General features: G+C 35.4%; 1 protein-coding gene across 9 annotated transcripts in view; it reads right to left on the bottom strand.

The window, feature by feature from the left end:
- Positions 1-16,040, bottom strand: part of ATP2C1 (ATPase secretory pathway Ca2+ transporting 1) — a 164,730-nt gene that overhangs the window by 6,085 nt on the left and 142,605 nt on the right. For all 9 annotated transcript variants that reach the window (XM_026015515.2, XM_026015516.2, XM_026015517.2 and 6 more), the window contains 6 exons: positions 15,566-15,634; positions 14,830-14,946; positions 13,868-14,015; positions 13,072-13,167; positions 11,796-11,937; positions 9,528-9,652 (listed from right to left, as the gene is read on the bottom strand). In XM_026015515.2, coding sequence (XP_025871300.1) covers positions 9,528-9,652; positions 11,796-11,937; positions 13,072-13,167; positions 13,868-14,015; positions 14,830-14,946; positions 15,566-15,634 — 697 coding nt within the window. The remainder of the gene's footprint in view (positions 1-9,527; positions 9,653-11,795; positions 11,938-13,071; positions 13,168-13,867; positions 14,016-14,829; positions 14,947-15,565; positions 15,635-16,040) is intronic.

Raw genomic sequence — 16,040 nt, 5'->3', positions numbered from 1 at the left:
CGGGAAGCCTGATTCTCCCTCTCCTTCTGCCACATCCCCTGCTTGTGTGCTCTCTCTCTCAAATTATAAAATCTTTTAAAAAATTATTTGAAAAAAAAGGAAAAAATTAGTAGCAGATAAGACCACTTCCTATGAATTTCCTTTTCCTACAACTGCCAGGGTTATATACTGGCCTTACTCCCATAATCCTAAGGAGGCCAAAGCAAATTTCCCCCTTTAGTGAGCTTTCCAGAGTTCACTGGGTACCACTCTCTAGCACATGTTATATGGCTGGCTGGCACACCATCAATCCACGAACAGCACCCAGAAAGTAGTCACCCCCAAGACTAGAAAAAATAATTTCACTTCTGTAAAAAGACAACTCTCACTAGTATCTGACTCCAAACAGATCAACCTTGTATTTTTAGTGAGGTGGATATAGGGTACTTGGTACACTTTAAGTGTCTTACACATTGATGCATTCAGTCAACAGCTAAAAGTGATTTTGCATCTTGTATCAATTTGAAATTAAATATTTTGGGAAGTAGTTTTAAAAAGATGCCTCCCCACTTTCAGCAACAGCTTTCTAAACCATATACGGTAAGCTGCTTCAGTATTTCTTTCCAGGTCTGAAATTTGCTAAAATCCAAGTTCATCCAAATATAGAAATTCTAAGAGGACCTCATGTTGAGGAACGTTTTCAAATTCAAAGGCATGACTGAACCAGGCCACGTACAGTCTGTTAAGATGGGAAAAACAGATAAATGAGGTAATACATGGAAAAACATTTCCAGCTTGTTTCACTGGATCTAGTTTTCAGGGAAAAAAAAAAAATCAAATTTTACATGAACATGTTGCAATGCACATGCAATCACATCACTTTTATTCCTAACCAGTCTTGATAACATTTCAGGTATCTGGTTAAAATAGCAGAATCTTTCAATATTTATATATTTATGTATATACATATGTGTACATGTATACACATATGTACGTACATGTATACACACGTATTTTAAATAATTTTCTAATGACTTTGGAGACACTTGGGAGATTTCTGTGTATAATGTATCTCATTGGTCATCAGGGTCAGGAAACACCTAGGAATGTTTCAGTTTTTTTAAAAAAAAAAAGCTGATCAGAATATATCAACATTGAGTTTTTGATCATTTATGACTGAATCATTTATGAAAAAATTATGGCATAATGCAAGTTAGCATATAAACTAGGAAAACTCGTCTCTGTGTTTTTAAATATAATTGGTTTTTTGAAGGATTAACTGAGGTGCTGTTTCTTCTTGAAAAACTGCCATGTGTCTATCTGGGCATTACTCTCCCTATATCTTCTTCTGTCTGATTCATGTGTGTTACACATTATGGGAGAATAAATCAAAGGATGTTGATGGCGATGTCTAGGTGGCTCAGGCTGAGCACCTGGCTCCTGGCTAGGTGTGGCTCAGGGCATGATCCCGTGGTCTCAGGATTGAGTGCCACATCAGGCTCCCTGCCTGGAGCCTGCTTCTCCCTCTGCCTACATCTCTGCCTTTCTCTGTCTTTCATGAATAAATAAAATCTTTAAAAAAAAACAAAAACAAAAACAAAACAAAACAAAGGATGTTGACAGGGAAAACAAAGTCTACTGTCTATTATCTCAATGCTTGCTAACACGGATACAGAATAATAAACTGTATTTCATGATAAAAGAGAGGTTATGTGGATCAATCCACCTGTTGGAAGAACTTGCTGTAATGCGGAAACTCTTTTTTGAGTAAATATTTATCACATCACTCTGAAAAAAAAATGGTGTTTGTAAATGTGCCATTGAGAATTGCTATATTGTTAAAATTGCTATGGTGATAACAGCATTTTTATGTCTTCATAAAATACTGGCAGGAACCCTCTGTCTTCAGATTTTCTATTCAGTTGCCATTCATTTCCGTAGGATGAGGTGTGGTTGGGAAGTTGAGGAACTTGGGATTCTGTTATGGATATGTTGTTAGAATATATCTTTTAGGCACTTAAGTAGAAACATCTGCTGGGCAGCTGGATATGCCTGAAGCGTAGGTTAAAACCTTTGAGTGTTGAGATTATAAAGTGTTTTCCTCTTCTTCTATTTATTTATTTTTAAAGATTTATTTGAGAGTGCATGAGTGAAAGTGAGCCAGCACAAGTGGGGGGAAAAGGGGCAGAGGGAGAGGAACAAGCAGACTCCCCGCTGAGGTTCAATCCCAGGACCCTGGGATCATGATCTGAGCCCAAGACAGATACTTACCTGACCAAGCCGCCCAGGTGCCCCCCTTTGTCTTCTATTTAAAAACATCTCCAATGAGGGCAGTCCCAGTGGCTCAGCAGTTTAGCACCATCTTCAGCCCAGGGCCTGATCCTGAAGAGCCGGGATCAAGTCCCACATCAGGCTCCCTGCAGGAAGCCTGCTTCTCCCTCTGCCTATGTCTCTGCCTCTCTGTGTCTCTCATGAATAAATAAAATCTTAAAAAAAAATCTCCAATGAGTATGTTGTACTATTTTATGACCAGAGAGAGGTAAGAGTTGATGCCTCTAGAAAGGATGGCATCAAGAGAGCAAGCTTCTGATGTTTCCTTGTCTTGTCCCAAGAAAGTATGGAAAATAAGAGGTAAAAATGGTGGGTTGAGAAGGCCCTTGTTGTTGACATCTGAGAATGGTGATATCCATAAGCCCAAGTTTCCAATCACAAAGTACTGCAGTCCTTCAAGCTCTCATATGTACGTGAACAGTCATTTTTTTAAGATTTCATTTGTTTGTTTACTTACTTGAAAGAGAGAAAGAGGCTGCCTGGGGTGACGGGCAGAAGAGAATGAAGAGATAAAGAATGTCTCAAGCAGACTCTGCACTGAGCATGGAGCCTGACACGGGGCTCAATCTTATGACCCTGATAACAACCTGAGCCAAAATCAAGAGTGGATGCTCAACCGAGCCACATGGGCACCCCACTAACTTTTTTAAAAGACAAACTAAAGAAACCGACCCTATTATAATAATTATAATTTATGGGCAGCCTGGGTGGCTCAGCAGTTTAGCGCCTGCCTTCAGCCCAGGGCCTGATCCTGGAGCCCCAACATTGAGTCCCACGTCGGGCTCCCTGCATGGAGCCTGCTTCTCCCTCTGCCTGTGTCTCTGCCTCTCTCTCTCTCTCTGTTTCTCATGAATAAATAAATAAAATATTAAAAATAATAATAATTATAATTTCATAAAGTTGTAAGTCTGACAGTCAGCCAAGGGTGGTTTGTCAGAGGAATCCACTGAGAAATATTATTGCAATTTTACCTTAGAAATATAATAAACACTATGCAAATATATTCTGGTTTGGAACATTATATTCTGAGAAAATACAAGAGAGCATTTTGCCTTAAGATTGTGCTGATAGGATATTCTGGTTTGTACTATTACTAAACTTTGCCTTCCCTAAACAGAATAACATAAAAAAGCCTACTCAAATTAAGCTTGCTTCTGTGTTTGTGTTAGGAAGAAACAGCCAATGAGAGAGAGCCCTCATTTCTCTTCTATGTATGATAAGGAGCATAACTCAGATGGGAAAGCAGATCAGAACACTCTACCCATTCATTATAAAAACAAGAAGCCTTGGTGATAAGGTGGAACCAATAACAACTGGCATGTCCTCCCTGTTGATGATAATGTTCTGAGAACAGACTAAGACTCTCTGACTTCCTCCATATAGGAGCCTTGGGCAGAGACTTAGAGCTGAGTCACTGACATTAAATCTGGTATCAAGTTCATCCATCCCAGAGATAACATCCTGTTGGGACACTGGAAGGTAGAGAAAATTGGTGCCACTTCCTGTCTAGTCTACTGAATGCAGTGGATGGGCCTATTTTCCTCTTTTTGAGTATCTATAGGAATAGGCAACCTTTTTCTGTAAAAGGCCAGAAACTTTAGGTTTAGTGAGCCATATGGTCTCTGTTACAACTACTCACTTCTGTTGTGGCATGAAGCAGTAATAAATAATACATAAATGAATGTACATAACTGTGTTCTAATACAACTTTATTTACAAATCCAGCAGCAGACTGATTTAGTTTGTCAATCCCCAAATTAAATCAACAGCCCATGTAGGGAAGTATTAAAATGTTTCCCTAATTTGCAACACATCTAACTAAATCATGTGCCATCCAGACCTACTCCATAAATACAGTCACAAATTCTAATGCAATCCTATTATATAACCGTATTGAATATGAGAAACATGAAAACATAATTCATTTGTAACTCCCTAAAACTGATTTATTAATGCTTAAATACAAAGTTTTTCATGTCTTTCCTATCAAGCAAATAATTTTTACAATCATCTATTTGGTTGGGGCCTGCTATAAATGGGCTCCAAGGATAATATTTTGAAAGACCTGGGCAGCCCCGGTGGCACAGCGGTTTAGCGCCGCCTGCAGCCCAGGGTGTGATCCTGGGGGCCCGGGATCGAGTCCCACATCGGGTTCCCTGCGTGGAGCCTGCTTCTCCCTCTGCCTATGTCTCTGTCTCTCTCTCTGTGTCTCTATGAATAAATAAATAAATAAATAAATAAATAAATAAATAAATAAAAATCTTTAAAAATATATGTATTTTGAAAGACCTGCCTAATAAATTTTTTCGTATTATGCTATTAAGATGCAGATGTGATGAAGAAAAGCATGTTTTCAAGGCATTTTAGTATTTTCTTTATGACCATAAGATGGCACCAAATTGTTATTCAACTAACAAGCACTTTAGCATAAGAAAGGCCTTAATAAAAAATTGTTTTTAATATAATTGAGTGGATTAGTATCTACAAAAAAGAGAGAGAGTTGTATTAAAAAACACATTTTGTTTAGAGTTTAAAAGCTCAGAATCCAAAATGGATCTCTAGGTTCATGAAGAACCATTTGTCCAATTTCTGGCACGATGTGCTTTGTTAAGACTATGAGGTATGGATTCTACTTAGAGGGTTACTAAGTAAAACAATGCAATTATTGCTGAAGAAATAATGGTGACAGGACAACCCTGATTTAGATATGAAATGCCGTTTTGCCATGCCTAACAGTCATGGGACCAGCAGAGAAATGTGGGGCTTTGCCCAGAATATGTCAGTTTGGTTACACTTAAACAAAAAGGGAAAGAAATGGCAAAGTCAGGCATGTACAGTAATCTATCTGCATATGAAACAATGTCTACCGGGGGTAGCTATACCAATGCAGGCAGTTACCACACTCACAATAGCAGGTTTAGGTTAGAAAAGAATTTATAAAGATCAAAACTAATGGTTACTCAAAGTTCGTCCCCAAACTTCATCACTTAAATCTATTTTGAACGAAAGGAAACAATTATATCAAATTTCTGTCTAGATTTATCAATGCGGTGGCTTGAACTTAAATTTTAATGCTTTCTAAAATAAAATTGCACAACTTAATGCCCAAACTTGTGGATGGATTTATTCTTCATAGTATTTACAAGAAACTGTAACACACACACACACACACACACACACACACACACACACACACACACACACCTTTACAGTAATCTGGAAAGGCCACGCTGCTGATTGGCTCTTCAGCTGGGTGTTGAAGAACAGGTAAAAATTCTAATTCTCAAAACTGAGGCAGAGGAAAACCGTTTTAAGTTGAAGGAATACTATCCAAAAAGACTTCTAAGTGGATTGTGTTAGAACACTGTGCGGGATATGAGGCTAGAAAGATCCAAGGAAGAATTACGACTAAAATGGAAAAGAAAAAGCAAAACACTGCTTTCTATTCTCCTGCCATAAATCTCTCAAGGCAAGCAGCTGCTTTCTAGCGTTAATGTCATTCACTGAGTCCATTTCCACACCCAGCAAACTTCAGTCTAAGCTACCCAGTTCTTTGCTTATTTTCTCTCACCTCTTAAGAAAGTGTCTTACTGCAAATATAAAAAAGATGTGCTCCCAATATTCAGATCAGTGTCTTCCAGTCAGTAATCTTAACAGATTCATCCTGAAAGCTCTGTAACAGAGGAAGCTGAAATCTTATCTTTTCCCCTTGCATTCTGAATGTTTGCTGAACTTTACATTATTATACTAAAAAAACTACTTTCAAAAACTTTCATTCTATCAAAGCCAAGTTTCCATTCATTTATTGCTTTATTTTTAGCAAAGGATAATGCCTGTAACAAGAAATTATTTTCCTACATTATACTTTGTCAGCCATGGCTTTAAGTCCTATTGTGCTAAAACCTCATCTAACATGTCCACTGGGAAATCTCAAGGATACCACAGACTTCCATTTCAAATTGACCTGTGTCGCATTAAAGGCTGCTCAGCTTCAGTAATTCTCCCAACAGCTCTATTATCTAAGCCCAAAACAGGTATTTTCCACATTTTTTTCTCCCACCTGGTCATGTCAATACTATCTCCTAGAAGACAGAAACGCCATGCCTTTCTTTCCATACTGACTACCACAGCTCAATTAGTCCCTCTACCACTTAAGCTTTTACAATTCTCTTCATCAGTCTCCCTATTTTGTCTTTACAATCCACCCTCCAGGCTTCCAAGATAAAAATCCAAACTCACATCACACTCCTGAAATCTTCCAGCATGCTACCACTCAAATGTCTTTACCCTTCACCACTAGGCTCCTGACTATCTGTCCAACCCTTCACATTATATACTTCCTCCCGTAACTGTTTCAAACTCCTTGAGGTTTTCATTTGTTCCTTCCAGCTCTCCACCAACACCTCTATAAAGGCTGTGTAATTGATTGCAATATTCTGCTGCTTCTAGGCTGAAGATTCCTAACTTAAGGTTCAGGTTGAGATGCTACTAGTTCTAGGAAATTTCTCTGACAACCCCTTCCCATGAAGTTGTTTCTCTCCTTTGACTACTATAACTTTTGGGGCAGCATTTACCACTGTGCCCAATATATATCATATTGGTCTCCAGGTTAAGGCTCCAGGGTTATACAGGACATATACTTATGTAAGTATAACTACTTACTTATGTAAGTATATGTCCTGTATAAAAGAGATCAGAAAGATTACCAATAAGAAAGATATACCTTTTATGGGTATAAAAGGTAAAAAATGTGTTTTAGCATTCTGAGTGTGGTTACTGCTATTACATAAAGCCTGTATATCCTGAAGGGGGAGGTTTTTTAGGTTGTCTAGTTTTACTTTGTTTCATCTCTGGATTGTGCTATCCCTAGTACAAATGTGAGAGAACATGCTAAGCCTTGTTTCTTTGCAACTAGGAATTATCTACCTAGGTAAATTATTTCAAATTCCTTTCTTTTCTTCCCAGATGTTGAATTACTTTGGGATCAAATAACTTCAAAAGGTAGTCTAACAGCAAATAATCAAATAAGTTAGTATTTTAATTAAGGACTCTAGCAAGTCCTAGGGCTAGGAAAAGGGATAAAAATTTAAAATTCAGATACTAGCATGTTTAAATTATAATAATTTGGATGATATACTATGGAAGATATATATACAAATAATCTACTTTGTTGTTACATTACAGAAAATTGAAACCTGGATGTAGTATATCTGTATTGTACATTTCACTTTTTAAATCACAGATTCTATGCATTATGAATACTGCCTAGTTTCTGTATCTTCTACATCCATAAAATTTTAATGTCAACAGTCCCGACTGGAAGGTAATTAACTTATGAAAAGAAATCATTTTTTTCTTTTGGTTCAAAATCAAATGAAAGGATAGGCACATTTATTTCATACGAGTCATACTCTAAACCTAAAATGGAAAGCAAAAGATTGATATGCACTTAATAACATATTTCAAGTCTTTGTAACAAAGAAAAAAATCATACAAAATTTAGGTATGAGACATCACGTCATTAAAGATAAAGTTGACTAGATAACGGTTTCTATGTTCTATCTAATGAGAAAAATGTACATTTGACTATTGAATCTTGAAGGGTAAAGTAGAATAAATTTCAGACATCTCAACTCCTTATACTCAACTGTTTCAATTACAAGGACTCAAAGAATAGGTATTTTTCCTATCATTAATAACAATATTTCAGTGCTAACACTGGCAGGTTAATATCGGTGATAAAAACTAGAGAGTGGTTTATCCTGACAGTTTAAAAAATGGAGTAATTATAAAATACAAAACTCAAAAATTTCAAGAAGAAATAAACATTTAAGAATTTAAAACCCATTTCTGTTTCAAAGAGAAGTATTTAACAGGAAAATGGACTTCTAATTTTGAATTTCTGGCCCAAATTTGCCACAACAAACAAAAATAAATTATCTACACCTCACCAAGCTATTATAAAAACTGATGGCATTATATGAGTAAATCCAACTATTTCTCTAGCATGCTCAATGAATCAAAAGAAAAGCAAAGAACAAATAATAGAAGTCCAAGAAGGCGCTCAGGACAGTGCTGCAACCTAAGCCAAAGAAGCTGCAGATACTCAAAGAGCAAGGCCAGTGCAGACAGAGTCTTCCATGTATACCCTGGTTCATAAGCCATCTATCTGAGTTTGGGGCGTTTTTATTCTTTAAGTATAGCATTCTATACCTCCTAAGAAAGATGCTTAAAAATATACATAGAAAGACATTAAGAAAAATAAAATTCAATTATTCAGGTGAGGTACTTGGATTTATATTTAGGGGATGACAAAATGATACTTGACAAAATGTATATTTATATTTAACTCAAAAAAGAGGCATTAACATGTTCATATAATCTGTTATATAAATTTTAGCCCAATCACTCTTAAATACTTTTCATTCTATGACTATGTGTTAATTACAACAAGGCTACTCTACCTAGAATGCCACTTGATAACCCTGTATTAATATTGCTAGACCAAAGACTCATAACTTAAAAAAAAAAAAAAAGGAACCATTTACACTTACTAAGAAAAGCAAACATTTACTTCAAATTGCAGTATAGGCTTTTCAATCACAAAAAGAAAGAAAAGAACAGTGATCTGACAGTGGTCACATCCTGTGCAAAAAAACTTGATACAAAAACAGTAACACAAGGTGTCTGAGCTGCTTACATTGCAGGGGGAAAAGGAAATACAGTAGCTGAAATATGGCACTCCTGGGAATCAACTTCTAAACCAGTAGAATGCCTTTGAAATGATTAAATTTATTTGTGTATTAGTAAGAAAGCCCCACCACCATAAATAGTACAATATTTAAAAATTAAAAAAAAATTTAATCTATCTAAGATAGATAGTGTATTTGTACTGTTAGACCTCTTTAAGTGCAGAAGGTGGTTCATGTTTTGCTTTTTTTTTTTAATTAAATAACTGCCCATATGCTTTATAAAGTTCCACTCAATTGCAAAAGCCAATTTAAATCAAGAAATATGTTATCAAAGTTGCATAATTTCATTTGGGACTGCCAGCAGGTTAAAGTCTCAAATCAAGTCTTTAACATAACACTCATTTTTAGTCAATGAAAAGTTAAAAAGTTCTCAAATCTTCATTATCCTCTTGAACTTGCCCTTCTAAATGATCCTCAGACTGCAATTCCTAGTTTGCAAATAAAAGAATGCAATATGCATCATACTTCAAGAAAAGACGACGACGTCGAACTAACATGCTTCTGGATCTTTTCCCTGCTCCTCTCAACCTTCTTTATAATTTCTGCTACTACACACACTGAAGAGGTAAGACCCACAAGAAACAGCAAATCTGCAAGAGAAAATAAGAGATTTCATAGATTTCATTTCATTCATATAATTCTTCATATAATTCTTTGAAACACAGTTGCAAAGCTAATAGCTTATGTTTTTCTAGCATTTTTAATATATATATATATATGTATTTTTTTTTAATTTATTCATGAAAAACACACAGAGAGGGGGGTGGGGCAGAGGCACAGGCAGAGGGAGAAGCAGGCTCCATGCAGGGAGCCTGACATGGGACTCGATCCCAGCTCTCCAGGATCAGGCCCTGGGCTGAAGGCGGCACTAAACCGCTGAGCCACCCGGGCTGCCCCTTTTCTAGCATTTTAACTGAGCTTTTAAAATACTTTGTTTCACAACGATTCCAGTAGGTACACAAAATTAGCCTCAGTTTAAAAATGAGTAAAGTTGGGCAGCCCGGGTAGCTTTACGGTTTGGCGCTGCCTTCAGTCCGGGGCCTGACCCGGGATCGAGTCCCATGTCGGGCTCCCTGCATGGAGCCTACTTCTCCCTCTGCCTGTGCCTGTGTCTCTGCCTCTCTCTCTCTCTGCCTCTCTCTCTCTCTCTCTCTCTCTCTCTGTGTATTCTCATGAATAAAAATCTTTAAAAAAATGAGGAAAGTTAGGCTCAAAAATGAATTATGTGAAGTCATATAGCTAGGAAAGGCAGCAGGCAGAAAACTAGAACCCACTTGTTATGACTACTCTCCCTGAACCACAGCTTCATAACCATTAAGTCACACAAGAGTTGTTTTCTATTTAATAGATTACAGCCTTTTTCATTTTAATTTGATTGAAAAAATGCCTATCTAAAGATTACCTAGGAATTTCTATCTATTCCATTTGAGAGCCTAGAAGAACTCATCATTAAAGACCATGTCTTTGGGGCACCTAGGTGGCTCAGACAGTTAAGTGCCAGACTCTTGGTTTCAGCTCAGATCCTGATCTCATGAGTCATGAGATCGAGCCCCAGTGACGGGCTCTGCGCTCAGCGGGAGTCTGCTTGGATATTATCTCCCTTTGCCCCTTCCCCTACTCATGAACACGTGCTCACTCTCTCACTCTCTCTCTCTCTGAAATAAGTAAAACAAATCTTCAGGAAACAAAATTAAAAACAAATAAAGATTATATCTTTACAGTACTATACACACTATCTCATTCTTATTCATTGCTTGATAAAATTGCAGGTGTCTCCTTAAAACCCCACTTTTTAAAAAGAGGAACAAGTATAAAAATGAATTTAAAAACTGAAATTAGGGATCCCTGGGTGGCGCAGCGGTTTGGCGCCTGCCTTTGGCCCAGGGCGCGATCCTGGAGACCCGGGATCAAATCCCACGTCGGGCTCCCGGTGCATGGAGCCTGCTTCTCCCTCTGCCTATGTCTCTGCCTCTCTCTCTCTCTCTCTGTGACTATCATAAATAAATAAAAATTATTTAAAAAAAATAAAAATAAAAAAAAAACTGAAATTAAATGATTTCAACTTCAAGGTAAATTGGACTTACAGCATGCAACAAACAGTGAGACTGTATAACTTATTTTCATAAATATCCCAATTAACTTAAAAAAAAACACAAGAATTAAAAGTAGCATTACCACAAAACACATCAGTCCTCGCCTTACACAAGATCAATTTTTAAATGTACTGTATCATAATACATTTAATACATACTATGTGAAAGAATAATGTCTGTCTTCCACAGAATATTAATAAAATTTTCTTTTAGGGTCAGGCTGCTATTTTGTAAAATAAGAATGTACAAATTAGCAAGTAAGAATACTGAAATATTAGTTTATTGAAATTACAATTTAAAATCTATTTTTTTCTTCATATAAGATTGAAAAGTTATAAACTACAATTACTCTTTAATAAGTTTTCATTTGCTATACTTCAAAAGCAGCAAATACAATCTAACAACTGATAACCAAGAAAAAAATTACCAAAAAAATTAAAGCCTAGAGTTAAGCAAGTGACAGCTCCCTAAACTTCTGCAAATGAAAAAACAGAACATTCCTTTTTCAAATCAACTCATTTTTTATCTCACTTTTTAAATTTTTTTTATCTCACTTTTTAAATTTTTAGAACAAATGCCTTAGAAAATACAATAATTCATCTGAAATATATAAATTATAAAAAGATAACATTTTCTTTACCCAGAATACTTAGGCTCTCGGTCTGAAAAACTTTCTGAAGTGGAGGAAAGTAAATAACTAATAACTGTCCCATGATGGATCCAAGAACTGCGTAGCAAAACATTTTATTACTGCAGAGTCCAATCTCAAATACAGACTTGGTCTGTTGGCAGAGCAAAGAGTTCAATTATTATTCCTTGGTCACTGAAACAGCTTCTTAATTAGCATGATCATCTCCAATTTTTAATAAATTCGATTGAACTCCACAATGGCAATACCATGAAATCTCTTAATTTTAACTATTATTTTGGAATAAAGATAGAATAAAGGTACAATTTAAAGTAGCTTCTCTTTATCAAGAAAGCTTTCTCTACAAAAGTGATGCTACAATAACAACAATATCAACAAGAGATCACAGAAAGAAAAGTAACTTCCTTTAACATTCTAAAACATCAAAACTTTATTTGTATGATTATTTTGCTAAATCATTTCTATTAGGGTAAGATAATCTAAAAGCCTTTCTTAAAGAATAGACCTAGTTCTATGTGTACTAAAAATGTAAAACTGCCTTTCATAAAACAAAAAAATGAATACCATAGCTTCTTCAAAACTTAGTCTAAATTAAGAAAGTATTCAGAAAGTTCCAGCATGTCAAATGGTAATAGATATAATTGAGGATTTATAAGGTACTCTAGAATTAAAATGAAGAGTCAGGCCTCAAGATGGAACTAGTTTTCAAGAACAATTATGCTCTGAAAAACTACTACTAGGTTCTAGCCCATAGCCCATTATTTTCTATCAAAACACTGTAATCAAGAAAAGGCAATCATATCTTAAGATACAACATGGGAAGAAATGCAAATTTAAAACGTCCTAAGTTCTAACACACTGACAGAAATAATCAAAATACATTAATATGCTCAAAACTGTTCTTGTACTTCTAACAATACTTTCTTCTAATATGAGACTAATACCATCTTAACAGAACCCATGAGGTTTGTCCAATTCTCTCAGATAATATTAGCTTGAACCTATCTTAAGGCTACAGATAATAAGAGAATGCAAAGAAGAAAGACCAGGCAATGAGACCTGTGGTTTACTTGGATCTTCTGGTCAAACGTAAGTCTATCTGCTCAAATGCCTTATCCTTATTATGACACGTTTGTAGGTACATGTTCATAGGGAAGGCTATATCTGGGGCTATATTCTGTGGCAACAAAATCAAGCAAAGCTAAAACCCCATAATCCTTGCCTACCCTACCAGTTGAATTAGTCAGCTAAGATCACCTAAGCTTACCTGGGATCTGGAACTTAGTGCATTGAACATATCAAAAAACACAAAGCATGTGAAGGTCATTGTAGTGTCTCGAGGTGTTATCACATTGTCTCGTAGCTGTCAAGAGGAAAAAATGGTTGTCAGTGGCTCAATTTAATGAAGAAATACTGCATGCTTATAAAAGGTTATTTTTTTCTTTGCTTTAGAATAAAATAACTTTAGTCTAAGATATAAAACGTGTAAGCTACCTAAATATATATGCCATTTAAGTATGCCATTTAAGTAAATCACTAAAGAATAGCTGTAATCTAAATAAAGTAAAAAGTCTTTTACAAACCATATATTGGACATTGAAACAATTTTCTTTTCTGATGAAATAAAGTAGCAATAGATTCAGATTTTCTAATTTCTCCCCAAATATTTTTTAAAGATTTATTTTTTCATGAGAGACACAGAGAGAGAGAGGCAGAGACATAGGCAGAGCAAGAAGAAGACTCCTTGTGGGGAGCCCGATTTGAGACTCGGCCTGAGCCAAAGGCAGACGCTCTACCACTGAGCCACCCAGGTGCCCCTCCCCAAATATTAATAGACTCATTTTTTTATTGCACTGTTATGTCTTTGCCGATTTAAACTATTCTAATAAATCAATCAGCAATTTTATTAATAATAAAGACTGAAACCCAACTATTTTTAATGTCTTTGTTATCTTTTCCAAAGAGCTCTCCTAAATTCCCAGGTTTCTGTGTGACACACCAAAATAACTGAGTCCTATCATACAGAACGCATGCTATTAAGACAGCTTATCCAGTGAGTATACCTCCCGCCAGAAGACAAACAAAGTCCCACAAACAATGATTATTGATGAAACAAGTATTTTAAGTATCAGATTTCTGGTCAAAATGCTGTCCTTCCAGTTGCGTGGAGGTTTACGAATGACATCTTTATCCACTGGCTCTACTCCAAGGCTTCAAAACAAATAGAAAAGTGAATTACTTTAAAGTTTTACGGTTTGGATTTAGCACTTTTATGACCTCATTAACCTCAATTATCCAGGAAATTAAATGTTTTCTTATGGAAACAAAATGTTGAATCGTAAAGAAAAGCTTGGCTATAATTACTCAAAAATAACCAGGGATTGTATCACTCTTCTTTCTTTTACTTCTATTTGGCATAGTTTGATGGGGGATTGAGGGTCAAATTTCAAAAAATTGTCCAATTTCATTTACATATAAGTTTGCTTATTTCAGATATGGCCTGAAATATTAACCTACTGAGTAAACTGTGAAATACCTTTCATGCAAGGATGTTTTGACTAGGATGATTTATTACGATGGCCATCGACACATATCACTCCATGACTTTTTCTGCTGGAAAGCAACATCTCTAGCCTATCTAAATGCTTAGATCCTTTAATACTTTTCCAAAGTCTCTAAAATTGACAACAGAACTCACTAAACACTAAACTCGGGATTTCTCCATTACATCCCGTTCTTGGAGACAAAAGCTTATTTCCTAAGGACAGGGACTGCACCTATTCCCTGGTCTGTTCTCAACTCAAGAAAGGGCATCCAACATAATGCAAAAGCTCAGATCCATGACACATGAACAACACTCAAAGAGAGTAAATGATATAAGCACACATCATACAATTTATAACAAACATGTTGCTGCATGAATAGATTTCTAATGCTGTCCATGAATGAAATTTTAAAACTTAATCATCAAGATACCACATCTTCTTTGTTTTTCTTCTAATATATGCATAAGAAAAACTCTTACCTCTGAGCAGGAGGTCCATCCATAATTATATTGATCCACAAAATTTGCATGGCATTGAGAGGATTAGGAAAGTTCATTAATGTAGCCAATGAGATTAAAGTTAATGCTGCTATACTCCTGTTGGAAAAAAAGAGTCATTTAAAAAAATCTGTCAGCATACTATAATTCTTACTACTTTTATAATACCACTTCTTCAGTATTTGAAAATCTCATTTTACTACCGTGCTTTTAAAGGAAGTCTGTATTTCTGAGTATCCTATGCTTTGTTTGTGTGAATATTTTGAAGCCAAAGGTTAATAAACCTTATAACTACAGCATTTAAATAAAGGATTTCAAGATGTTTAGATAACAGAGGAAGATTTTAAAAATTAAGTTCGAATAGCTGTTACTACATAATAGTTAATAGTTTCAACAATATTTTGGCAACTGTTTTTTGACTCCAGAAAAGCCCTTCTACTTTTGGAAAAAGATACAAAGGAAACCCATGACACTCCTTCCTTAGTTACTTCTGGAGCTAGTAAATAAACCACAAATGTTTACATATTTTGATGATGATAAAGACATCATGTTTTTATCATGCCATTTTTAATTTTAGGATAGAATTAATTTTCATTTTGGAAAATTTACATATGAACAACACTCAGAAGTAGAGCCCAGAGGCTTCTAAGCATTCTGCTTGAATTTTATTTCTCATTTATCTATAAGATCCATGGTGATAAACTCCTTACAAACTTACGTGCTCAGTTGGAATCTAACAAAATTTTTAATGTTATTATAAATCCCTTTACCCTCTTCAATTGCAGACCTGAAATTCAAAAAAAAAATTGAATGAGACATATTACCACACAAAAATAAAGATATATCTATCTTACTAACATTCTAGAACTAATTCTGAAAACAAATTTCCAACTGACATACACATATGTCACTAAAATAATCTATTAATCTTCTTCACATGAATAAGATTAGAAAAAAAATACAGAAACATTATTCTGGTAAGGAATGAAAGTCCAGCTTGGGAAGCTCTACCTGAATTAATTTAATTACACAATATTAAAATTCTTAAAGATATTTCAACATTAAAATCATACATTCTTTCTACACAAGAGACTATACTACACATTTATAATACTAAAATAGTGATCTTTACCTCTCCAATTTTCTTTTTCTTAAAGGTACAATATGCATGCATGGTAAGGGGTTAAACTAAT

The sequence above is a fragment of the Vulpes vulpes genome, chromosome 11 (genome assembly GCF_048418805.1).
Source record: "Vulpes vulpes isolate BD-2025 chromosome 11, VulVul3, whole genome shotgun sequence".
NCBI lineage: Eukaryota > Metazoa > Chordata > Mammalia > Carnivora > Canidae > Vulpes > Vulpes vulpes.
This window is presented reverse-complemented; position numbering and strand designations above follow the sequence as displayed.